Consider the following 27,911-nt stretch of genomic DNA (forward strand, 5'->3'; position numbering starts at 1 on the left):
CCATGCCCCTCGCATGTGTGAGGGCTGTGTCTTTCTTGCCAGTGCCATGGATACCCCAGTACACCCAAAGCGTAAGAATAAAATAGATGGTAACAAGAGCACATCAGTTGAACTGTGTATGTTTGAGGCAGTCCATTCAGAGATGCTCTCTAAACGATGGTGAAAGGAAAGAAATAAGGAGGAGAACTTCCCCCATAATTTGTGGGTCTGTAGACCTGATTCTAAGACAATGAAAATGTGAATCTTTGAAGGCTTCGGTTATTATGAATTATTGCATGTGTTGTAGTATTCAATTGCAGTGGTTTACACTCTCACAGACACATGATCACACCATTACATTACAAAAAATAACTAAAAACTAAACTACAGTATAGGACTGATAGATGGATAGATAGAGTAGATGACTTGAGGATCGCAGAGACAGTTGGCTGTTGTCACCTAGAGGTGTTTGTGCGAATACTAATTGGAGAACGAGAAAGAGTCCCATTGATGGCTGAGCACAATAGAGAAGCCACACTAGCAAAAACAGAAGAATCCCATTATTTTATCTTTTTTCCACATTGGACGGTGTTTGCGCATACACTTCCTGCTGTCAGTGCACGGAGACAGTGACCCTCACAATGCCACCCTTGTGCCTAGAGGCCACGGTGGCAGATCTGACACAGCTTCCTCTCCCACTGGCCCCAGAGCTAGCTGGGCAATAACAATGATGGCTGAATGCACACTATAGCCTTCTTTGGCAGGAGCTTTCTGGGAATACACAGGCAGGCTTGTTGTCTGCAGGGTACAGGGATGGCTCATAATGGTATGCACTGTTTGATACAGTATGCTGTTTGACAGCAGGAGCCAGTGTAGACGCAGCAAGCCGATGTGATCAAAAATATTGCTTTTACTTTGTTGCTTTCATGTGCAATATTACACCTCATGTAAATACAATAATGATGCCAATATCTTTCTTTTGAACTATGACAATGACTACCCAGCTTTGTCTACAGTATATCCTGTAGCTGCTGTAAAATGATGCATGAAGAATTAATGAAGTCTCATCTTACAAAAAACATGTTAAGAATTCAGTTTCTTGAACATAAAACAGTTCGATACAGATTATAATCATGATAATCCACTTTTACGAGTACTGAAAATGGTGTCTTGAAACAATACAGAGTATAGCATCAGCAACAGTAGCTGAAAAGTACACATTGTGAAGTCTGTGTCATGCTGCCTTCAAATGTAACTTGTGAGCTTGTGGTCACAACATGTTAAGTTGTGTACATAAAATGTTTGGCATTCAAACAAACCATATTTGGTAACTTCCACACATTTTAAACTGTGTCCTGGAGCCTCCCAGTGAGGTATAGAAGCATGGGGTTTTCACCCAGCCAAGCAGCAAAGATCAAGGCAACATTCCCAGGTCAAATCAGGGTCTAATGTGGTCTTCAAGGTCCACCTCTGCATGAACACTGAGCGTAACTGCTTCATAGGCACCATGAAGAAGTGTCCTAATGTTGTCTAATGTGATAATGTGTATGTTGACAAGTGCCTGAATCAGCACTTGTGTTCTAATGGTCTAAACACATGTTAACATTTGTTTACCACTTAAAGGCAAGGAACTATACAGTATATGGTAACTTCACTGACCTTGATTTTCTACAAAAATGTTGAAAAACGTCACCAACATAAAAAAGTCCTTTTATGTCCTTTAATAACACTCTAAGGTTGAAATTTAGAATTTCCAAGTATTTCAACGCGTGCCTGTAAAGGGATCATGTTATTTTAATCAACATCCTCCACCATTTGTGTAAATGTCAGCAAAAACATCTCACCTCAAGTGAACTTGGACCTTGTCAAACATTTCCATTTGAGGTCATAAATGCCAGATGAAGGGGTATACATGTGATTCTTTTCTCGTGAAAACTGCTAACATAATCCCAGTCACCCACATTCACAAACCAGTGGCAGGCACAGGAAGCATCTTGGGGTTCAGTGCCTTGCTCAAGGAAGCTTCGGCATGTGGACCACCGGGTATCGAACTCCTAACCCTCTGCTTTGTGGACCACCTGCTCTACCACCTAATGTTCATACTAGTAGCTTGGATTTCAGTGAATTTCCACTAGGAAGATTTTAGGCCTTCTTCAACCTTGACAGTAAATGCACCATCCTTCTACTTATCAACCATTTGGGTACATTCAAGTGTTTTTTTCAACTCAGTAATTCCAGTTGGAAGTGACTCCCTGAGTTCCTAATGTATCAGCAATCTGGAAAATATTCTCTGCTCACAGAAAACCTTTGTTAGTCAGTCTGTAGCAGCTGTAGAGACCAAGATACTAGTTCTGTCTGATTCTTGTATGCTTTGACTTAACAAACTGGTCCTACTTCTGCTTGATATATCACACATTATCCAAAGACAAAAGACTCTTTCAACATAAGTTTAATGCTTTTTAAGCCTGCATGTGCATGTCTGGCTAACTTGCACTTAGTTTTTCGACAGAAAAAAAAAAACAGGTTGGGTCACAGTCAGCAAGCACATTTTTATGATGTCACAGTCATTCCCAGCTTGGGTGCAGATGACAGCTTGCTTGCTATTGCTTGCCCTGTCTCAGTCTGGTTCACTCCTGTTCTGACTAGGAAGTAAATGGTTGATATTAGAGTCAAAGAAACCTGGTGTAAATAATCTTTTTCCTGTCCATATCAATTCCTAATCTTGGAATGTTTATCACCTTTAAATGAATGCTTTACAATGTGGCCGTACACTGAGCAGCTACCTCTGTGCCTCCAGACAAGTCAGATAATGTCACACTGTCTTTGAAGATCTAGTGAAAAGACACAATATTGTGTTACATTAATGTTTCTGATGTGTTCCAAAGTGCAGTGACTATCTTCTACATTCAACTTTAAGTTAGATAGAACGACCAGGTTCTATTGTATGAAATTTGAGACCTGCAACAGTTGGCCAACACTAATATCCACAGGTACTCAAATAGTATAAACTACTCAAACTTTGAATTATCTCAGTTCTCTTTTTATTTTCTCCACAAAAAGAACGAAAAAACTAGAGGAAAACAGAATTAAAGCCTCTAAATGTCAGACATTCATATGGTCATTAACATCTGGGCCGGAGAGGACAACAGTCCTGTTTACACATTGTTGATCACAGCGTGGGCCATATGACCCGAGAGAGAAAAGAGAGAGAGAGAGGGAGCGAGGGAGAGAGTGTGTGAGAATGGGCTGAGCATTCTGTTTTTGGACAGAGGAGCCATCAGGGATAAAGAGTAGGGATGAAGAATGTTTAGAATAATCCAGGAATTTTCTGATTGGACACTTTGAAAAAGGTCTTCGTCATGTCAGACAACGCGGGAGGATGACCGGACAACTGCATCATCTCATCTCTACAGGTTTTTGTGTTTGCCCTTTCTGATTTAAGACTGAAGGAAGTAGACAGTACCCTGTAGTTTGCCATGCCATGCCAAAAAACGTTTGAACTATTAATCCTGACAGACAGTTTTACTGACTCACTGACAAAGTGGTGTGCAAGGACATAGTGCAATTCTTTTTTGTGCACATAAGACTGAATCACAGTAAGAACTATGTTATGTGTTTTCTGATGAATCGTAGGAGCTGGGAGAGTGACGCCCCTCGTAATGAACTGTGTTGTGATTTTTCTCATGATGTCAAGCTGCTTCACCTGGTCTTCGGCTATATATAACCCCAACAGAGAAGGTAGAGTACTAATGAATGTAAGAATGTGTTGGCTTAGCCCATGCCAAGTGCGCCATGCCATGACCTGAACTGTGAGTTGGAATGCTGATGAAACGCCAGACTGTAACTCATAGATACTAAAACACTGAGGAACACAGTGGAAGACTGTGATAGCATGACATTAATCTAACACCAGCAACACAATCAGGCCAATCTTCCCACTTATGCTACGTTCACACTGTGGGCGGCTAAAGTTGTCGCCACGTGTTGCTCATGCGCTCATTGATGTGGCTGGATGTCTTCATCTGTTTTAGTTGACATGTCGCCATGGAGCCCTGAAAACAAACTGAAGCCAGTTCAACTCAAATGTAGTGTGTCAAATGGTGGGCTTCAAATGTCATATCACCTTCCATTGAAAACTACTTCTAGCCTGTTGCTCTTTTGTGCTAATGTGAACGTGAACATAAAGCTTGAACAAAAAGAAAATTAAGAGTAATTTCATTTAGCCTATAATAGTTTTTATTGCAGTTTTCCTTTGCTTTCATTTTTGCATATCAGCTTGCCTTTTTGAAAGTAACACCAAGGCGTTGACAGGATGCTGTTTCACCCACAGCACCCAGGAAGCTAAAATATCTCCTTGAGCCACTGGTGTACCCAGAAATTACCGGTCGGAGGGGAGATAACGTCACGTTGCCGTGTATCCTCATATCCAGACCAAGCCATTACAAGGTTAAATGGACAAAGCTGGAGCCTGGACATGTTGGGCCGGAGAACATCATCATGATATCAAATGCACATGCCTTCAAGCCATACGGCCATCTTGGACAGAGGGCTTCTCTCCGGAAGGCCCACACCATGGACGCCTCCTTGCAACTCAGCAATCTTGCGCTGGAAGATGGCGGCACGTATCGTTGTGAGCTCATCAATGGCATTGAGGATGAGAATGTTGTCATTATTTTGAGGATTGAAGGTAACTGAAGCAACAACAACCCTTTCTGGTGTCTGAAATGATCAAGTTTACATATCAAAATACAAATGAGTGATAATAATAGAGATAATACTGGTGTAAATGATGCAGTATGTGTGTTTCAAATGTTCTCACACCAACTCGACATGGGGGCATTCACACAAATAGGGGCAGTCTCTGGGAAAATAAACACTGAGAACAGTCTTTCTGTTTCTAGGTGTGGTTTTCCCATATCAGAGTAAAAATGGCCGCTACAGATTCACCTTCCATGAAGCCAAGGAGGCCTGTGCAGAGCAAGATGGTACATTAGCCACGTATGACCAGCTTTTCAGAGGTAACAGTGTTTACCTCCCATAAATCAAGGTTGTTTACAGCTTGATAAGCTATCTTAGATCACCTCTCAGTATCCTCCTCCTCCTGCAGCCTGGGCCGATGGTCTGGACTGGTGTAACGCTGGTTGGCTACAGGATGGCACCGTTCGTTACCCAATCATTCAACCTCGACCAGTGTGTGGAGGAGAACAGAACCCAGGCATTCGCAGCTATGGGACAAAAGACAAGAATCATGATCGGTTTGATGCTTTCTGCTTCACCTCCCAAACAGCTGGTAAGCATAGAAGCAAGGTACCCTGGACCTTAAAGGGACAAAAATTAATATAATCAGTAAAAATGAAATGCCCGTTACTTATGATCACAACATTTATTATTTTAGTGTTTTTCATCAGCAGGTACAGCCGTGATATTAGCGGTTGCATGACTCAAAATTAGAATTCCTTCCAGAGCCGAACATAAAAATGGCTTCAAGACAGTATATGAACAAAATGATCAAAGTCTTTTGAAATGAACCACTGCTGAAATGAGCTCCCATTCCAACATTTTTTCCTGTTTCAGCAATATTTGCTTAAAACTGTGGAATCCAGCAGGTTTTTTTACAAAGTTCTCAAGCCACATTCAAACTAACAATGTCTTTTGCAGAGAACCACAGACATTATAGAGAAGTATTAAGGGACTATCACAATGTATGGTTGTTTTTCTGGCTTTTAATGTAATTAGGTTAAAGGAAAGAGAGATATTAGAAAATACCAGATCTTAAATATTAAATGTAATTGTAAATGTAAATATACTTTATTTATATAGCACCTTACATCGACCGATAGGTGAACCAAGGTGCTTTACAACAGATTAAACAATGATTTAAAACAACACACCGGAAAACAAGTACAGTAGTAAAACAAAGCTTAAAAAGAAAATAAAAACAATAAATGAGAGGATAAAAAGTAAAATAAAAATAAATAAAAATAAATATAAAAGTGTCACCACACTACTGGGTACTAAAAGCCATTTTAAAAAGATACGTTTTAAGTCTTGATTTAAAAAGGCCCAGGTCAGTAATGATACGCATCTCACTGGGGAGCTTATTCCAGAGTTTAGGTCCAGAAACTGAAAAGGCTCGGTCTCCCCAGTGTTTAAGTTTTGACCTGGGCACTTCCAACATAAGTTGATTGGACGACCTCAAAGTTCTACCGTAATCGCGAATGGTCAGCATCTCAGATAGGCAAGATGGGGCGAGGCCGTTAAGAGCTTTAAAAACAAACATTAAAAGTTTAAAATGAATTCTAAAATGGACCGGGAGCCAATGGAGGGAATAGAGAATTGGAGATAGAATAATTGAACTTTGCCCAGAGAGAGCAGTCTTGTGCAGCCGTTCACTGTTAAAGTTTTGACATTGCAGTGACAGTTTCTTCTACTATAAGTGTCCACATCAGACTCATTTCCAAGTATTGCTCTTTCCTGTTGATGAAACAATTCCCAGATTCCAGGGAAGTTGTCACAATGTGGATTTTCTAAGTAGTGTTGTGAAGAGAAGCATATTGTTACATACTTATTTTGTAGTGATTCAGTAGTGATTTATGACGTCAACTCTGTAGCAGTAGGCTGACCTTTAATGGGATTGACTGTAGCTTGACAGAGGACATCAGAGTCTGTTGCCGTGACATGAAGGAAACAAGTTCATCTGTTGGGAAACACTTCACCATCCTTTTCCTGGAAACTTTCACTATTGTCAGAAAAAATCTGACACACAAGTTTGACCTTGCAAAACAATACACACAGGTTTTCTTTTTGAACAAATTTATGTCTGCATTTATGTGAATACAGCCTGTTTCTCTGTATGTGATTATATAAATCTTTCCTGCCCTCACAGGCTCTGTCTTCTACATGTCCGGGTCTTTCTCCTTCGAGCAGGCAGGACAAGCTTGCAAACGTCAGGGGGCTGAGTTGGCGTTGGTTGGCCAGCTTTACGCTGCTTGGCATTTCCAAAGCCATGACCAGTGCGATGGCGGTTGGCTAAAAGACGGCAGTGTGCGGTTTCCCATCAGCAACCCCAGGAAGCGATGTGGAGGCATTCCGGAGGCAGGGGTGCGCTCATTTGGATTCCCCAACAAGACAACACATCTCTACGGAGCCTATTGCTATAGGTAGCCCCCATAAATACTAGTATTACCTCAGTGTCTCAACAGAGCTGTGTATTTAAGTATGAAAACCAGAGAAACCAAGGATTCACTGCACAGTTTATACTTCAACATGTAGTCAAATAACACTGGATGCTAACTAAAGGCCCAATTTCTGTGCTACTAGTTGAATACAGAAAATAAAGCCCAGAACGTATTTAGAAGCAAGAAAGGATAGTGTTTGATAGTTATTCTAGATGACACAATCTGCTACAACAAAGGGAATAATTAGCAGACTAAAAGTCATCTGTAAAAATCGTGTTAATGTACATACATGATCATTGTAACAGCCTTCATGGTGTCTGCCCCCCATTTAACATGACCCTGTGAGCTCAATCAAGCAGCTAAAGGTTATTCAAAGAATAGACAGGTTTATATGTAAATTAATTACATGGAATTTAATATATTAAATAAAAATATCCCCACATGAAAATACATTATTTTTTAATTAAATTCAATTAAATGTTTTTGTGAGCTGTTAAAAAATGAATCACATTTAGGGCAGTAAGAGGAACTGCCTGTTTGAGTTTCTCTTAATGTGTTTTGTGTACACTGTACACACCATGGACAACACAGGTAAGCAGGACATACCCATATGAGCAAACACAGGAAGATGGTATCTTACCAAGTACAGTGAAATTCACGGATGTGTACTTGCTCAGCCTGTTTTATTGAGGATGCACCAGGAGGCCACTTGTGTGGACTTGATACAGTCAGGTATCCAAGAATACGGGTATCATCAAGTGCTGTTTCAATTCCAGAATGAATGCCATTTCTTAATATTGATGAATTGATCTGCGTAGGTAAAGGATATTAGGTTTGATTTCGTTCATCTCTTCCTGTAGGAAACATGTGAAGGAAGCTCAATAGTGATATGTTTCTATGGACAATATTTCTTAAACCCAGTTGAAATCCTTCACATTAAAGATGATCTAATAACAAAGCATCAGATTACAACTTTTGGATGTGCACAAATCTTCCAGAAATATTGTAAAGAATTTTTTTCTCTGTCTTTATTAACACCTAATTCATTTAGAAGACGACCTAGATAGACCCCCTTTTTCAACAGCTATGCCAACATTGATTCCAGCCTGGTTCATCTTTTTGGTTGTTTGAACTACTTCTTGTTTTGCTACCTACATGTTTCTGCCGTTGTTTGATGTTTACCCCACATGGAGAAAACATTCTCAGAAAAAACTGATTTATTCCAGCCAGAGAGAAATGACCAAAACAAGCATTTACATGGTTAGAGCACCAATATTTTACCGTTCATCCCGCTCACAAGATGACTGAAAAGTGGCCAGTTAGCTCATTTTTATTCTGACTAAGCTATTATTTTGACTAATGTGAATATGATTGTCCATGTGCATGTCACTACATGATTGAGAACTCACTTAAACAGCCAAATCTAACTGTATACACATTTGCTATAAATGGTCAGTTTCTTGATGTTAAGTGTCTGATTGAATGTAAATGACAGGTGCTGTGAAGACTGCAAGTAGGTTTTAATTTGAAGTTAATTGTGAGTTATTATAACTTATCAATCACTTCTGCCTAAATAGTTCCACAGTGTGACAAACAGTAAAAGTCAGATACAGTGTATCTGATGAGATATTTCACAGTTAATTAAGAATCCCATGTGAGTTCTTACAAATTGTTTTTAATTGTTTATACAGTTAAATCAACAGATAACATGTAAAAATTCAGAATACGTTACAAAATTACATTTTGTCCTTTTCATTGCATCTATTTCAGCTACATTATTTCTACTTACACATTTATGATGATTTAGATCAATAATTAACATCACCTTTAGGGTCTATAACAGTACCTTTTTAATACCAAGGAAAAATACAGTATATGAGCTATGGTTACATGAGTTACATCATCAAAACTGATGAAAAGAACAGCTGTAACTGTAGAGACAGAGTCTAAAAAGCTCACATTTAAATAGCTTTATAGTTAACCATTATAATACTGTATGTTAATATACGTCTGGCCAACTACAGATGCAGTGCAGGTTGTTTTAGCATTAAGACATGGTACAAAGTCTGGGGGACTCCTGAATAAAAAGCACCAGAGTACAAGCAGTCAGTTATCTGCACTCTTAAAAAATGTCATATGAGCACAGAGAGTTCATTTGTCAGAGTGGAATCTCATTTATACCCCTCTTTGTACTTTCTCTCTTTCTAAGTAAACTAATACAGATAAATATCTAAGTAAAAGTAGTTAAGGTGAGACACCTACAACAACAGTTAAGACAACATCTTCTGACATTGAAACTGCATTTAGAAATGTAAAGATGCATTTGAAAAACAGTTGAGAAAAGACATCATATCAGTAAGAGTTATCGTTTCCTGTTTTCTTTTGTGTGATCCTTTCTTTTCTGTGGAATTATATACTACATGGACTTAAATGGCTGTATTTTAAGCTGTTGAAGTTAAATAAAACATAAGCGCTGTCTAATTACCCAGATACACTTGAGGAGTGATCATTGACAGGATGTCAGGAGTACACAGATTAAGTGTCTCTTTAAAAGACTCATTTCAAATTTCCACATAACACTAACAGGTATGTGGATCAGGGGAAAAAAAAGTCAGCAACACAAAAACAAACTCTAGTCACAATGAAATCTGATCAGTCTGGCCACATTTGGTCTGACTCACACTGCGATGGGATCTTTGTTGTGTGTAAACCGTGTCTACAGTTGGTTGAAAATCAGCCTAACCTAACATGTTCCCGCCAGTTATCTGAAACTTTCTGTCAAAAGAAAACACATAGGCTGTACTCAAGCAAAGGAATAGACACAGCCGGTGCAGCATTGCTACTTTCAATGGATTACAACAGTGAGCAAAATCAGGGTCACGTTAAAGCGAGATTTATTCCATATGACTTGGATTAATTGCACAGTTGTCCTCCTTTCTTAAAACAGAGGTTTTCTGTTTGTCTGTTGTGAAGTTGTGCAATTAAAATTGCGCACAAAGTATTTTAAGACTGCCATAAACATGTATAAATATATTTTTGTGTATGAGTGTCTGACAAAAAGTCCAAAATCCGATCTGATGAGTTCAAGAGGGAAATAGCAAATACTGCATTTGAGACGCTAGCATCAATTAATTTATTTGGGCATTTTTTAGATATTTTTGTTTAAAACTCATTGGGCGAGAGGCGGGGTACACCGTGGACAGGTCCACCATGTGACTAATACAGTGAATATAGTGATTGAACACTGCATATGTGCTTACAGAAACTAATAGGTAGACATGTATTGTGACTGTAAAGCACTTTGCGTTCCAGTAAGTGGAAAAGCGGTATATAAGTACCATTTATCAGTGGCACCTTATCAAGATGACAATACCATGCTGAAACATAGTCTTTGACATTTTATGTCATATTATGTGTAACTGAATTAAAGGTTTAGACCTCAGCATAGTTTAAACAGATAAAAGTGCACATTTAAAGTGTAACTGCACCCACATAAATGATCTTGGTCATGCTTCCAACTAGAGAAGATTTGTTTTTTTTGACCCTACATACTGTATCTTTGATAAACCATTTCACAGTATGACAACTTAGCAGTAATGCTTTCCCTCCTCTTATGAAGTCATACAACAGCAGAAGAAAACTTTCCTTGTTAACACATTTCAAAGAGTGCAGAAATTGTAAAATTAAAGGGCCAGTGTATATGATTTGGTGCCATCTAATGGAGAGGCTGCATAATGCAGTCAAATATGGGGACTGAATGTAAAAACACACTAGAGCCTGGGTTTTGTCCTTTTTGGGCTACAGGAGAAACATGGTGGCATGCTTTCTCTGAAAAAATTAAAAAAAAATGGCATGGGTCCCTACAAAACTAAATACAAGGAATCTGTCAGACTGTAACAACAACAGGCTGAAGCTGAGAATCAATTCACCCTATATTTCTTGTAGTAGGAAACATATTGACAAAACTTACATTTACATAATTCAGTTGTACTTTAGGTATGACCAGAGTTGTCTCAGAGATATAGATAAGATGTTTGGCAAAATAAAATGTTGTCTGTTTTTAAAATGCACAGTTTAGTGTTCTGCATGTTGTTTAGGATCCTAACTGATCTGCTGATATGATATGACTCGTAAGAAAGCTATTTTGGAAGTCCTTTTTTCCAAGGGTATCTGGGTGGAGCAGTGTTCATGCGTGCACATTCTCCTGGAACTTCAAGATAATTTTAGATATCAATCACATTCTGCTGTTGTGGGAAAGACATATTGGAATGACAGCATTTGTGTTCATGACGGTTGTAACAAAGGCCTTGAGATGACTTAAACATGTAAGGTTTGTTTTACACAATTTAACATGATGGACAAAAAGAGCAGTGCAGTCTTTGAGACGCAAGAAAAGTGGGATAACAGGAGTAACACTGCTTTTTTTAAATGGCAGATGGCTTTAACCATTCCAGTTAATGTCCCAGAACAGTGGAGCAGCTTTCTCTGTGGCTGCACCCATGACTTCCATGAACTCCTCTTGCTGGTCAGGGTGTGAGGTAACTGAGTCCTCTTCTACTGAATGAGTAGAATGGGCTGGAGGTAGGAGGGGAAAAAAAGCCAGATCAGCAAAGCATCTTAAAAGAGTGAGACTTAACCTCACACTCTACTTCACTTCACTGAATTTATTTGTCAAACTTGGACTCTTCAGTCCCAAACAGAGGTTTGGTTTTACACAGTTTCTTCTGGAAAAGAGGCTCTATTGCAACTTACTTATTTGTACACATAAATCTTTTTGAGTTTTGTTTTCTCACAAAGTTTACAAGGTTTTGGTCATTTTGCCATGTCTTTCTTATTTTTTGTAACATACATCACCCAAACTTTTAGAGATTACTAAGCACTATTTTGATAAAATGGGACAAATGTGTTACCAGAGCACTTTTAGCCGCATTGTTGCGCTGTCTGATGTTGCATTATGTGTTCAGGATATTCTACATTAGAGTTGTGATGTTCGCGAATGAACCGATGCTATTGACCAGCTCTTTAAAACAAACAGCAAGAACCAAGACGCACTTGAGAGCTGTTCTTACTTTGTTGTGTTTCACACAGTTGCACACAGAAGCTCCTGCTTTGCTTTGAGACAGTGTTGGTGACAGAGCTGGTAAAGTGGTGAGCATAACAGTGGATCTGGATTAGAGCCCCAGTCAGTGCAAAGATGTTTACTGAATTTCTCACGTGGTAAATAAAGCATCTGTCTATCTAGAATGTACATATTTTAGATATAGATAGACTCAGATATCCCACCAAGAGAATATGTATTGGTGGGATGTCTAAATTTGAAGGACTCTGATCCAGATCTTACCCTATCACATTGCTTATTTCAAAGATAAAATAAGTTACCCCCAGGCTGACATCTTAAAAATAAATAAATATAATAATAATAATAATAAATATCAAACTGAACCAGTCTTTTGAACGGCTCTTTGTAAGGAACGAATCCACAAGATCCGGCTCAAAGAGCCACAAATCATATCTCTATTCTGCATTCCTGTTATTCTAATGAAAGGCATTCATTTATTAGTTTATATCTGTGCTTGTGTTTGTAAAAATACCTGCAGCATGGCCAATCAAGTCATAAAATGAACTCACTTGGCATGCAGGTTATCAGCGGCTCTTCCCATTGGCCACCGGGCAGACATTTGATTACAGGATTCAGTTTCTGCATAAAACCCTCTTCACAGTAGTAGCGGACCTTGGTGTTGGTCTCATAACGCAACCGCTTCTTTCCAAACACCTTAGCATGGCGAACCAGCGGAGGCTCACCACAGGATGCTGTTGAAAACAACGTTGCTCATTAGATCCTTAAAATTAGTTGTGGTTTAAAAATCACAAAAGAAGTTTAACAAAAGTTGAAATGAAGTGAGCTCACAGGCGCCCTTCTTGCAGGTGTATGACAGGTGGTAGTTGCAGGGCACATCACTCCAGTGGCCACCATCGTGCCACACCATCACGGCACAGTCCTCACCGGACAAGAAGTAGCTGTCAGGCTGGCCTTTGAACCAGTTCTCATAGAGCTGACAGAGAGAGAGGTCAGCATGTTCAAATAGAGTCATGTCAAGACATAGGTACTGGACAGATGGCTTTGATGTTTTAATAACATTAGTTAGTAAAACTCACCAGAGGGTTTCCATCTGACCAGCGGAAGTCTCCCTCAATGGTCCTGTCATTTAGTCCAATCCACTGATATTCTTCGTATTTATCTAGAATAAATGTTAGAACACATGTGGATATGTAAAATACATATTATATATCAGGAGTTTGCATGTTCTCTATGTGCCTGTGTGGGTTTTCTCCAGGTGCTCTGGCTTCCACCCACAGTCCGAAGACATGCTCGTTAGGTTAACTAGTAACTCTAAATTGGCCGTAGGTGTGTATGCAAGTGCAAATGGTTGTTTGTCTTTCTGTGTTACCCCTGTGATGGACTGGCAACCTGTCCAGGGCATTAACATGTGTCTGCAAATCCATCTCCAGATCCGATCTGTTTTACGTTCTGTATACGAATAAACCCCGACATCATCTGGCGCACAGTAGAATTATTATAAGAGCTGCTGTTTCTAATAGGTCGCTACCACTGCTCCAGAACTGAGAACAGCATTGTTTTATCTGTGTGCGTTATGACTTTGGCACACGTTAAGTTCTTATTTATTGGATTCCATGACGTTAGTTAGACCTGCAAAAACTCAGATTATAACTCAAAAGTTTCCATATCCATAATAAAGGTAAATAAAGACAATGGTGATTGAGGAAATACTTAACTTAATCACACATGGCTCCTCATAACATGACCACATCAATAATTAACACAGTATCACACACAGTATTGTGTACTCATATTAAATACTTTCATTTGTAAATTCTTACTTAGATTTATTTATTTTAGTTAGTTAACAGCTACAAGGTCAGAATATTTTAAAGGGCTCTCATTACTAATGAACAAACATCACTTACGCTTCTTTTTACTTTTCAGGTGATCATTTATAATAGTGGTTGTGTGTGTTTTTCTGAAGGAATGAGGTAAAACTTCACTGACACAGGAGCACCTCTGTTGAGTATAGGAGGTCTTTATGCGACCCAGGGCACATTGTGTTCACACTACCAAAGGAATGCAGACACATGTGAACACATGCGACCCAGACCACCTCCACATATGATCAGAGATTGGATCTCTTAAATGCAATCTCAATGCATCCTGGGGGTGTGCGCACCTATCTTTTACGTGATCGGATCGTTCAGATTGGATCTGAACAGGCCCATTGTATATGAAGTAATTACAAAAGTAATTCATTTCTATTTATATCATACCTTTCTAGAGCAGATATAAAACATATTTTATTAAAAGTCATGCTATTTAACAGCATATTAATATTTAACAATATGGTAAAACACAGTTGTCCTGTGTAATGAGCCATTCATTAAATGTTTGAACACTGGTTGAAAATAGACAAACTTAAAAAAGTGTTACCAATAGTTTAGGAGCAGCAAATCCAATATAAAGATCTAGAGCCTCCAGCAAAGACAAAACAAGAAACCATATTCAAAAGACCTTAGCTTTGTTGGTGAAGTGCAGATGCAGTAGACCTCGAATGTAGGTAAATAGCTGAGACACCAAAAATAATGACGAGAAACAGATCAGAATTGCAGTTACGCAAGACTCAGTCAAAACCTTCGCAGCAGTGAGAGGTTTAGCAGTGACAGGTGAAGACCTTAGTGTGGACAAGCTGAGATCAAACTGTGAATCATCATCTTCACCTCAGCTTTGGACACGGTAGGCCTAAATTCAACAAATGCTTCACAGGCTGCTCAAAAATCAAACCTTCATTTTATACAGAGCGAGAAGAGAAAACAATTCTTTATTAAATATGCCAAGTTCCCAAAACTGAGCTTAAAGAGAGCACAGTCCTCAAGGCCACAGTATGTAATATACAGTCTATGATATACTACACTTGATGACAAAAACATATACACCATGCTTTTGAAATTCTTAAAGTTGGCTGTAGTTTTGCAAAAATAAATCCTTTACTTTGTCTTTCACCTAACTTTCTTACATAAAAGCATGAGTGTCAGTTACCATGAGCCTGCAGAGAAATGAAGCAACCACCAGAGGAATGTCAGATAACTATCTCCTTGCGCTGTTGGCAGACGAAATACTGAGAAAAATTTAAAGATTGTGAGCTATACAGAAAAAAAAAAATAACGAGATGGAAGACACGAAAGGTGGTTGTTGTGTCTTGGCTAGTCACATCTGAGTTGGCTTGGTGTTAAAACAAATTCCTGAAAAGGTGGAAGATCACAAATACCTGAGAGTTGATGGTTGTCTTTCAGAAGAATCAACCAAATCCAGAAAAACACTTTTTTGGAGTCATGTCCAAAAAAAATTTCTTTTAATGATTGTGTTTAAGGCATTTTACAATAATCTGACATTTGACAGGAGAAAAAGTCTATAACTCATGGTATGGGAAGCGGATATAAGTATGGGTGGTGTGGAAAGCCACCCAGGATGGCATATTATTTTTCTGAGTGGCTGTGACATATTATCAAAAATAAATAAATAAATAGAAAATCCGGACAATCGCTACATTTGTATGATCGGTTTTCCTTCACTTTGCACACTGTGTCCCCTCAGTTTGATATTATTTCACTTTGTGGGTTGAAGTGGGCACACTCCAGCTTTCTGATGAATAGACAGCCTTCTGCTTCATGGCCAGAAGATCTCAGACAGTGGGAGATGTGACGGGGCGAGTTGATAGCAGGTGGGGGCTGGGTGGAGCGAATATCTATCAAATACCTCTATGGTAGACTATTATGTATTTATAATGACACTACAAGATGCTGTAAGTAAACCACTAATTCATTCATTCATTAAAGTGAAACAGGATGACAAAGGATGGATAGTATAACAGCCTTTTTTGGGAGGGCTGTGGGAGGAGGTGGTATTACCAAAGTTTGCCCATCGCACTTAAACAGTCTAGAACCACCTCTGCACAAACTGATGCTTAATTTAACTTAATTTATCTTGTTCTTATGAATCTGGGAGAACATTATGAATTTTGACTAAACAACAAAGCTGATTAATTGTTTGCAAGATGATTTTCGGAAGCGGGTGGCACAGTGGTGTGGTGGTTAGCGCTGATGCCTCACAGCAAGAAGGTGCTGGGTTCTAATCCAGGCCGACTCGGCCTTTCTGTGTGGAGTTTGCATATTCTCCCTGTATCTGTGTGGGCTCTCTCTGGGTACTCCGGCTTCCTCCCACCGTCCAAAGACATGCTGGTGAGGTTCATTGGTGATTCTAAATTGGCCGTAGGTGTGAGTGTGAATGGTTGTCTGTCTCTCTGTGTTAGCCCTGTGATAGACTGGAGACCTGTCCAGGGTGTACCCCGCCTCTCGCCCAATGACAGCTCGGGTAGACTCCAGCCCCCCCAGAGAATATGAAGTTCAAAAGCATAATTAAACTGGGAAAAACAGTAAGCCAAGCTGTGGTATGTATGTGGTAAGTAGTCATGAATTGTCAAAAGTGTAATGGATGTGGACACAGGGCACAGGGTTACATAAATTTTAAATAAATTTTTTTCTCATACTAATTTGAAATTCTGAATGCATTTACTTAACTGTTTCTTCGTCTCCAAGAAATTACATCTAATACACCAAATCAGTTCTTTTTTGCTTCCAGGTATTTACCGTTGAGGTAGTCCTGCTCCTCAGGAGTCATGATAGAAGGTAGATGTCCACCACACATCCGACAGTGCTGCTCAGCCGCCTCCCAGCTCTGACGTTTGCTAAAGTGACGATAGCAAAAGCCTTGAAACTTGTCCCAGCTTGGCTCACACACCTCCAGGTCTGGGACAGAATGAAGGGCAGAAATGTTGTATGTTTAGAAATTATGAAAGTATGAATTAGCAGAGAGGTTTGGTTAATATTTGGGAAAAAAAATATGTTCATCAAATAGCTGCACTACACCTGTCTCGCACAAGTCTCCTCCGTAACCAGGCAGACAAAGGCATCTTATCGTTTCACCATCAAAACAAGTGCCTCCATTCAAACAAGGGTTCTCGAGGCAGGAGTCTGCAGACATATGAACCAGTTGAAAGCCATCAAAGCACATTTTAATGTATATTCATTGTTAATTGTCTCTTAAACTAGTAGAGGACCATGCATACATTTAGCTTCTTGAAATTTCCCATATATATTACTATATCAAGTTTTAGTACCAAGAGTTATAATTTTTGGAAATATATTGAATTTGGTCATATTTTTCTTAACTGCATGAATCATTTACAAACAAATGAAGTACCACACAAACCTTTTACTGTTTATCAGCATTGGATTTTCAAATGAGGCACCAGCAGATGGAGCTGTTAGACCAGGTATAGTTGATGCTCACTTGTTACTAGATTGCACACTGATTAGGCATAACATTATGACCTTCCTACTATTGTCTAGGTCTCCCTTGTGCCTCCCAAACAGTTGTGACTCATCAGAGAATGGACATGGGCCTTCTGAGGGTGCCCTGTGGTGTCTGGCAACAGAATGTCGTTAGTGGGGGCCTTTGGGTCCTATGGGTTGAGGGGAGGGTCCTCTGTGGATCATCCCACAGATACTTGATCAGTTTGGGATCTAGTGAATTTGGAGGCCTTGTGATAGACGGCAGTGATCCTGTAAATGGTGGACAGACCACTCTGCATTTCATGCTTATACAATAAAGGAAACATCTTTGAGATATATTCTTGACTAACATTGTCACTGAAAGATGCGCAATATATAAAAATTTAAAGAGCTTTAAATCCCCTTGAAGTGGAGTTGTTTATATTTCTTTGATTATAATACTGAGTGAATAAGTAAACCCTCCAATATGACAATGTGAGGGGATTCCAGTTACAGTATGAACCTGGATTCTCCAAGTATTTATTCAGTGTGGAAAGCTTATCCGTCTATTGTGCTGAGTCAGCTTGAGGTGCTAAACTGCAGTGTACAGTAAATCTCCTGCTTTGGCATCTTCTCCTTCCCAAAACACCAATAAAACATAATAACACCAGCTGTTGTTTCTGTTTTCATAAACTGCCCAGTGCTACTTCATGGAGAATACCTACCATGTCTGACAGCAGAAACTTTGGCTTCAGGCAGCGAGGCAGCCATGGCAGTCTGCTTGTCTTCTTTTCTGAAATACTCGGGGTGCAAGGTGGGAGCAATGGTGGTCACATCACTGCTGCTGTCGGTGGTGAGTGATGGAGTGGAGGTGTCGTCCTCCTCAGGATGCCATGTGCATATTTTAACAAAGGAGTCGTCTGTGCTGGTCTCTCTGTCACCTCCCTTTGATTCATGTTCTTTTGAGACAGTTAATTGTATGTTCACAGTTTAAACACTTAAATGCATTCTAGGCAAACGCATGTGTGACATTCAATAAATATCCGTTTGTTAAAAACAATGTTATTCTCATACCTATTGTCATTAAAGATCTCACCAAGTGACTGAATATGTTTCTGGAGTTCTGCTTTACCATTAATGCTGCCGGTTGTGATCTCTGCCATGACCTCTTGCACCGTGTTATCAGATTCCTCAGTCACGGGAGGCTCAGCGCTGTATTCCCCATCAGAGCGAGACTCCTGCGGTGCAGGGGAAGAAGGCTCTGGTTTCCAGCCTGGTGTTAGGGTGAGATGAGGGATCAGTGTGATTTTTATCTCTGATGGGGAAGGTGCATCAGTGCCAGCCCCATCATCGATTCCTTCAGAAGTGTGGTCTGTTGAGAGAGTTGGCATTGTCAAAAGGAGTTCTGGTTTCATCTGTGGGCTTTCTCCTGATGATTCACCTGATCCCTCTATCTTGTCTGTTTCCCCCACCTCTGGGTCCGTGTCTGTGATATTTTGGGTTGTGCTGTGGAAGACTACTGAGCTTTGTCCTAATCCCTCCTGTTCAAGTTTGTCCTGAATGTCCTCCAGAATTTCAGCCCCAGAGGAAGCATTACTTTCAGGTATGAAGGTTATAATCTCTAGTGAACTGGCTTCAACCTCCACAGATGGAGGAGACAAGGTTACATAGAGGGGGGATGCCAACAAAGTTACTTGATCACTTTTCAGGACAGTAGTTTCTGCATTAAAGTCTTCTGTGACTGTGGTGCCCTCTGCTGTCGAGGTTTCTGCTTGGTGAATATGCCCACTCTGCTCTGTTGGATCATCTGGTGAGGTCTCCTCTGTAGTGCTATTGAATTCCCCATCCTCATGGTCGACTGTTACTGGGATGGATGACTGGGTTGTTACACCTGAGTGCACTTGAGTAGGCGCATAACCTGTCAAGAAAAGACATACTGTGAAATATCTATTAATTTCTCACACAAGACAGAGGGACAAATGATATTAACTTGTCTAAAATATCAATTGTGAAAAAGAATATTGCTAATTCACATAATATTTCCAATTACTTTTTATATTAACCAATCTGTCATACCATTATGACGACCTGCCTAATATTGTGTAGGTCTCCCTTATGCCTCCAAAACAGTTGTGATTCATCAGAGAATGGGCGTGGGCCTTCTAAGGGGGTCCTGTGGTGTCTGGCAACACAGAGGTGGTAGTGGGGGGCCTTTGTGGGCTGAGGGGAGGGGCCTCTGTGGATCATCCCACAGATACTTGATCAGTTTGGGATCTAGTGAATTTGGAGGCCAGGTCAACACCTTGTGCTGTTCTTCATGTTTTTTGAGTTGTTCCTAAACCGTTTTTGTGTGTGTGTCTGTGTCAGGCTGCATCCTGCTGGGGATGGCTGCTGCCATCAAGGAGTGTCATTGCTATGGGGTAGGGGTGCCTGGTCTGGTCTAGGTCAGTGGTACATGTCTAAGTAACATCCACATGAATGCAGGTCCAAAGGTTTCCCAGCAGAACATTGTATTGTAACAAGATGGTAAATGCTATTTACTTCTCCTGTCAGTGGTCATAATGTTGTGGCTGATCAGTGTATACTCTGCAGATGTGTTTTAGCCATGTTAGAAAAGTGACTCTAGGTATCTTGCTTTTGTTCAGACAGGCTGTTTGCTTAACACGTTGGTCCGCAGTGAAATTTGGGACAAATAAAACAGACACTGATTTCCTGGGACTTCATTGATCACCACCAAGCATCTGGTCAGGTATACCACAAATTCAATAATTTCAGCCCAAATTGTACTTAAATAGACATCCAAATACTTTTACACATCCAAATATAATTTACTGTACATGCCACGTCTTGCCATGCTAACTTTAATATGTTACACCCGCAAGCCTAATGTGAGCATGACACATTAGGCTTGTGGGTGTAGAATGTAGAATGTCTTAGTAAGCACTGTATTGTATCCATAAAAGTTGGATATAATTGCACTGAACTACCACGTTTTGTGTCTTTTAGGCTTGTTTTGGAGCTTTCCCCTGTCCCAATTATGACTTTGATGTTTGATGTCTTCCTACAGCTTTATATAATGTGAATGTGTGCTTAGGACAGTTGACCCAAGACTATAGACAATAGTTCTTTAACTAATTTCTGTAGTCTCGGGCCAACTGAATAATGCTAATGATACAAAGAATAAAACCCAATTTAGGCAACAATCTGGTACCACCACAGCCTATTTTCACCAACCACTAATATGGATCTAGCTTTTTATATTCACAGAAATGGAGAATTATACTCTACTAAATATCACCAATTACTGGTCTAAGCCAAACACTGAGTCATTAGTCCGAACTATAATATTGACAGCTTACTTACTTGAAACAGACATAGAGAGAACAGAGGTGGAAGAGGTCTCCACACCAATCCAACTATGCGTCAATGAGTTCTGGGTCTCTTCATCTGGAGGATTAGTACTCTCCTCTCCAGACACATCTTCTGTTGGATGGTCCCCAGATGTGCTGTTATCTAAAGATGGGAACAGGGTGGTGGAGTGAACATCCTCTTCTTCGGTGAGGGGTGAAGGTGTCACCTTGTCCTCAATAGTACCAGTAGTGGTTTCTTCTGGCTGTCCTGAGACATCATAGTAAGTGCTTCCATGCACCAGCTCAGTTACAGAGGAGTGCTGGAAGTGGGCATCTGGAGTGTGGTCCTCTTGTACAACTGGGAGATCACTCTGCTCCTCATTCACATCTGTCCCTGATGTGGTATTAACAAGTAACATATCCAGGCTTTCAGTCTCAAAAGTATTATTCTCTGTGGTTTCCTCTGGAGTTGTGGGTGTGGTGGATTCTTCATGAACAGTTGCTACGCTGACAACATTTGGAGATGTATTTGGATGTTCATGAGAGTCTGTTTCTGGATTTTCTTCAGGTGCTGGCTGATAGGACTCAGGGTAGATGGACTTTTCTACCACCTCCCAGGTATCTTTTGTTGACAAGTGCTCTTGATTATCAGATGGAGAAGTCACAGGCTGAGGAGGGTCTACTGTGAGCAGTGGCTTCTTATCATAGCCCAGTGGTGGGAACCCAGTGTCCACCGGGACCTGCTTTACTGGATTTATCGTCTGGGCACGCTGCAACTCTTCAACAACCTTTGGCGTAACTTCACTCGGACTGACCTCCTCCTGAGCAAAATTAGTTAAAAAAACAATGTCTTGGCCAATATCCTCTGGCTCAGTGGCCAGAAAATCCTGAGGAGATTCTGTATAAAAGCCATTATCACCTGAGGAAAAGGGCATAATCAAGATATTAGTTACAGTGCTCAGATTTTCTTGGATCTGTTCCTAATGCAGTTCAACTTAAGAGTCTATTAACAGAAAAGTTTATTTACATGCTACAAAGACAACCTGTTGATGCTGAGATTGATCTTGGAACCCTTTAAAATGGACTGAATATAAACCAGACACTTCACAGATGAAATAATATTTTCTTACTTTTGAAGCAGTAGACATCATGTCGAGAGTGAGTTTCGGGGAAGCCTGTCTGGTTGCTGTATCGATAGACGGTTCTGACCCCAGGCTCACCACCTCCACAGCGTTCTCTCGGGGTGACAATGGGGTACCGCACACTACCGTCTGCCAACCACCCCGGGCTGCAGTGGTTCAGTCCATCATTCCAGGCTGCATACAGCTGAGCTGTGGTGGCCAGCTCTGCACCATGACTCAGACAGTAGGCCTTGGCCTCCCAGAAGGTAAAGCGCTGGGGGATGGATCCATGGAACACCTCACCTATCAATAGGAAAACCGTTTTCTCTCTTTGTAAGCCTGTTACCTTTGCTGCAATTTTATGTCAGGCATGATTTTTGCTTGTTTTGTCAGAGCAATGAACTATGCAGTTTCACTACATAGTATTATTCCTCTGATCAAGGCATGCATTATGAACCAAGACCACTTACATGAAAGAGAAAACCAATGCCTTTATCGTTGCCCTATTTTTCCATCAGTGCAGTGCATAATTCAATTTAGGGTGTCTACAAAGGTTGTTCACCAGAACTTTTCCATCTACGTGTCCAAAACTAAGTGGGCACATAACCTTTATACGAACGAACCATGACCATTAATGTGTGGATTTAACAGCTTCAACTCCTCTGAGCTGGCTGTAGGGATTAACTCCTGTTTAGTCACAAGGGTATTAGAGTAGATTGTTCCAACATGCATTTTTCACAAAAGAATAGTTAAATGTACTGTACACTTGGTGTTTGCGCTTAGGACAGTTAAGTAGCTTTTAAATCTTGTAAATGGTAAAGTAATAACAGAACAAGAGTGTTGTCATGGGAACAGGAAATAACCAACACAAGCTTCAAATAGAAGAACACTATTACAATATAATTGTGTGCCAGGGCATCAAGATTCAGATTGACTGATAAGGCTGGCCAAATCCATGGAACACAGATAATGACAAAATATTCTTGGTAGTGAGCAAGAGTACAAAAAAGTCTGTAAGCTAAAATATATGTCTTGCAGTTGTCTTACCCTCTATATGCTCCACGTAGCAGTAGGCGTCATACAGCTCATCAGGCTCTAACAGTCCATAGTTTCTCACTCCTGGCATGCCGTCCATGTCTCCAAAACAGCCCTCTCTTGGCATCTGAATGGGATATCTGTAGATGGAAATGTCACACATCAGTGAAGCACCAAGTGCCTCTTCTTTTGCAATGGCTGCACACTATACAATCCACTGGTATGAGTGTGCTCCGAAATGTTTGGTTTGGGATCAGGCGAGTGACTCTCAGAAACTTGATGTAATGTGCAAATAAAGAGAGCCTATAAAATGATAGCTGGCTGAGTGGTGCTGATCTCCATACTGGATTTGGGGTGGCTTCTTGTGTGGAGCCGCTGCTACCAATCATAGACCGAAGGCATCAAATCTAAAAACAAAACTAAACATGGAATTTGCAAGTTCAAATGTCTCTGGGGTAGAGTGGCATGTCCTTTTTGACCATTGTCTCTCGGATCCTTACCTCACAGAGTGGTCTGAGAGCCAGCCTGCATCACACTGCTCGTATCCACTGTGGTAGGCAGCAAGGAGCTGCTCTGGGGTGGCAATGTCAGCGCCGATATCCTTGCATGCTTCTCTGGCCTGCTCAAAGGTAAAGGCGTACCGGCTGGATGCGTCACGATAATGGAACACCACACCTGTAAAACCAAGAAGAGTCCACGTTGTCATTCTTCAGAAGCCAAGACAGAGGTAGGGATAGAGGGACATGAGGGACCTATGAAGTTAAATGGTAAAATCATCAGTTTTGATCAGTACCATTGTCACAGCATCAGGTCCCTTGTTCTGAGTAGTAGATGAATTATTTTGCAGTTCATACATTATCTATAATCTCATCAAAATAGCACAAGCTTTTTTATTTTTGTTAAATGTGTTTACTAACCTGCACCTGTTCGTCTCCCAAAAGTATTTCAGTCTATATCTCACCTTTGACCTTCACCTGAACCACGTCGTCAGCATCCTCCAGGCCCTGCTGCACCTCGCAGCGGTAGAAGCCGGTGTCATTCTGCCTCAGGCCCTCCAGACGCAGGGTGAGGTCGGCAGGCGAGTAGGCGTAATTGAGCAGCGAGGCTCGCTCCTTGTAGGTCTCGCTGACTCTCACCCTGTCGCCGCGGGCCACCAGGATCTCCATCTCCCGACCCTGGGACAGGACGCTCCATTTCACCCGGGGTACAGACAGCACGGCGTGGCGGCCGTTGGTGGAGGGCGATGGCGGTGGGTGAGTCAAAGAGACCAAGCAGGGTACAGTCAGAGAGCCGCCCAGCACGGCAAACACAGGAGAAGGGGTGGGTATGGTTAGCTGGAGAAGCTTTGAATCATCTGAGAAAGGGCAAATTTTAAAGTTGAAGGTGTTAAATATGCTTTCTCAAACAAGAAGTGGTGGTCTGAGCTGCACAGAGAAGTACTTAACTCTGTAATTTAACTTAGCATAAGGACTGGAATCAGGGTGAAATGGCTGGCACATATACACATGGTAGCTCCTCTAAAGATCACTAGAGCTATACAACCTTGGTACATCTGCTTATCTGCATAGCAGACTTACACTGATGACAAGACAGCACACACAATTCCATTAATGTGTCAGTTTTATTAAATACAGTAATATAAATATATTTTTATATAGCTGGAATTGGCAACATACACATTGGGCTCTGTGAGGCTAAACTTAAACAATGTTAACGCAATGTTTAGGATTACACTTTTCCTATTTAAGAAAAACAACTAAGTACAATGGAGGCTGAGGTCATTATTGCTATTTAAGTATTTTTAATAAAATTTGAAAACAAATCTTGACCGAACGATGGTTCGGAGAAGGGATCCCAGTTCATCCTGTGGAAAACATGAATGCCTGGGCAACAGAATTTGTAGTGGATAGCAGTCCCTAGCTGTTAATTAACCTTGATTTTCTGCTGGGACACTCGATCACCCCCCACAGTGGGCACGTCAGCAAAAACAATATACGACGGGGAAATGAATCAGGACCACGCTGCTGCCCCTAAAACGTCAGAGGTCACACATGATTTAATGAAGAAGAGGATGTCAGTAGTGGGTGGTAGCGGCGAGAGTGTCGGGAATGGACAGGGAGGGGTGCATACCTGATTCGTGGTGGGGCGTAGAGGACGACGGGAGGATGAGGAGACAGATGGTACACAGCAGCACAGGTAGAGGCACATCCATTCTGTGGGTAAAAGACAAAGAAGGAGGCGGCAGGACATAATGTTTCAACTTGAATATGATAATAAATTCACTGAACATCCTAATTTCCTACCAGTGTGATTAAGTCTCACTAGGTACTTAAAGTCATACCAAAAACACTCCTAATTATGTACAAACGCTCTTCACTTGAAGTAAAGGTGGAATGAAGAAGAAGCAAATGTTGTCATTAGTGATTATTATTATTTTTTACTTATTTTATTATATGTATTTCTTTACTTTGATGACAACTTAAACAACTATCCTCCTGGATAGCAGGAGCTGAACATCTGGATAACACTAATGAGAATAACCACCAATATCTCTAAATATGACTTCCTCAATCAGTGACAACAAGTCAGTTCAGGTAGCAAGACGCCAACTTCCACAACACGTTTAAACTGGAAATACACCTAAAATATGTGAGCAGGAAACATCAGTATAACCCAGATAGGATGATGACTCTGTCCATCACAGGTAATACTGGCTGATATAAAACACAACAGATTCTTTCTACATCCTGCATTTGAACTGAATAAGAAATACAAACGACTGTTGTAGAACAATCATTCATTTTATTTTTAGATCTTAGGGTGTCTAATGTTCTGTTCTGGTTGCTGGAAGACCTTTTATCTGATCATATTAGAATACAGTTACAACTCTATTAATAAAATGTACATTCTGTGTCTTATAATGTTGTGTTGGTAAGTCACAGGCTGTCTAGGCCAGAACATTCTGGTGACAGTGTGCTCATTGTACACTCAAATTACAATTAATACTTAATTATTTGGCAAATAACTTTGAGAATTCAATCAAAATTTAATAATAACTCTAGTTTAGTCTTTAGCCTTGTATTTGTAGTCGCTGGAAAACATGACAAAAATAATAATACCAAGAATATTTCTGTTGATCCTGTTTGATAAATATATTCATATTGTGTATGTGTGTGTGTTTGTCCATGTGTCATACACTCACACCGCAGGGATTAGACTTTCTTTTGGAAACAACTGAAAGTCATTTATTAAAAATCAGGGTGAAGACTTGGTGTAAGGTTAGGGTTAGGGTAAGTCAGTATAATTTCCTCTGTGTATAAAGCAACACTCTGAGTGTGTAGCGGACAGACTCAGACAGACAGAAGGACTGCCTGTGTGTCCTTGGAGCTTTCTCGCTGCTGTGAGTCAGACTTCAGGAGCTACAGAGTGTGAGCTGAATTCTGATTCCCCAAAAACTCCCTGGAGGGTTGGACAGAAACCCAGCTACTAACTTAACTAGATTTACCATGATTGCGCCTCCTATTATCTTCACATATATTCACACCACTTTCTTTTGGTGTTCTGTTTTTCGTATTATAATCCAATTTTACCTTCAATCCTACTGTATGTCATACCATTTCCTTCCCTGGGGGTAAAGTTATCTCTGCTACTCTTCACAATAATGGCAAACAAACACAGTCATCAGACATCTCATCGTGTTAAGGGCTCTGATCCAAGGGAGGAAAGCTTTTGTATTACCGAATGCTGCACAATTTGACAGTGGATTTAATCCATGTTTTATTATTTATAGATGCCTTAGCAAAGACATTTCCCCTAAACCCCCAAACTCCCTCTTTTCTGTCAGGAAAACTGGTCACAGTAGGGCTTTTGTGAGCAAGGAACAAAAAGTAAAACTGAACCCCACTTCTTGGAAGGATTAATTCAATGAATGCATTTAACTTCTTCTAATCTGATTTCTAAAACAGCATGTTGACTATGAGAAACTCCCTGGGTGTATATATGGTGGAGGATTAGAAAGCTCTTCTTTACCCAGCTAGATTTCTTTTGAAGAAATGTCTTAGCCATATATACAGCTTCTCTCTAATGGCTCCGGATTACACCTAATTGGTAAAGACGGACTTATTTGATGGATTGCTATAAGACTGGGAACCTACCCTCAAATCCTCAGTATAAATACAAAATATTTGGTAATCCCTTGACTTTCAACATTTAGCACCATCATCTGATTGAAATGAACTTTTATTGCAATCTTTGGTTTTTGACCAAAAGTCACTGTCACCAAGAACTAAATTAAAGACCCATCAGCGTCAGACAAAAACCAAGACAATACCATGGTAAACTTACATGTGTGAGACATAATCATGTTGACATTGTAAGTATGAGCTTTCCAGTGTTAACATTTTGCTGGCATCACTGATGTGCTAACTACTGTATAGCCTCAACAGGGTATGACTGGAGACTCTCCAGACTTGTGCTTCTGAATCACATCTACACCGTGGGTATGGATTTTGTACCCTAGAAAGAAATGTAACTCGAAGTTGAGACAACAATTCAAAATACATTTCCTTGTTCACATCTCCGAGCGATCAGACAAGCGCAGAAAATCCTCCCTCCTCCTGCCTTCTACTCAGAAGTCTGTTCAGTGTTTATTAACGCTAACACGCTCACTTCCAATCACTGTTATTTGATTACACAGAGGAAGTCAGCACAGTTGACTACCTGCGGACTGGCATTTTAGTGGGGTAATTATAGAATGATGCACACCAGCAAACAACGGTGTAGGCCACTACAGCATAGACTCTGTGTCAGTCAGTTGCAAATGTATAAGCCAAGCTTTAGTCTTTAGCATG

The 27,911-nt window shown here is 40.4% G+C and overlaps 2 protein-coding genes across 2 annotated transcripts; one reads left to right on the forward strand and one right to left on the reverse strand.

Annotated features, from left to right (window-relative positions):
* Positions 1-3,358: 3,358 nt before the first annotated feature.
* On the forward strand, positions 3,359-7,256 carry hapln2 (hyaluronan and proteoglycan link protein 2; the record flags this gene model as incomplete). The annotated part of the gene is made up of 6 exons (XM_084558021.1): positions 3,359-3,392; positions 3,613-3,717; positions 4,310-4,666; positions 4,881-4,997; positions 5,087-5,269; positions 6,866-7,256. The coding sequence occupies 6 exons, from the start codon at positions 3,359-3,361 to the stop codon at positions 7,141-7,143; spliced, it is 1,074 nt and encodes a 357-aa protein (XP_084414147.1). The 3' UTR covers positions 7,144-7,256.
* Positions 7,257-12,592: 5,336 nt separating this feature from the next.
* On the reverse strand, positions 12,593-25,720 carry bcan (brevican). The gene is made up of 13 exons (XM_084557806.1): positions 25,192-25,720; positions 24,023-24,415; positions 23,562-23,736; positions 23,074-23,201; positions 22,036-22,329; positions 20,919-21,824; positions 18,688-19,473; positions 18,281-18,514; positions 17,151-17,255; positions 16,872-17,030; positions 13,314-13,396; positions 13,066-13,210; positions 12,593-12,968 (listed from the first exon to the last, which is right to left on the reverse strand). Exons 1-13 carry the CDS (start codon positions 25,349-25,351, stop codon positions 12,769-12,771), a joined length of 3,768 nt encoding a protein of 1,255 aa, XP_084413932.1. The 5' UTR covers positions 25,352-25,720; the 3' UTR covers positions 12,593-12,768.
* Positions 25,721-27,911: the final 2,191 nt, after the last annotated feature.

Source organism: Chelon labrosus (genome assembly GCF_963514085.1).
Source record: "Chelon labrosus genome assembly, chromosome: 12".
NCBI lineage: Eukaryota > Metazoa > Chordata > Actinopteri > Mugiliformes > Mugilidae > Chelon > Chelon labrosus.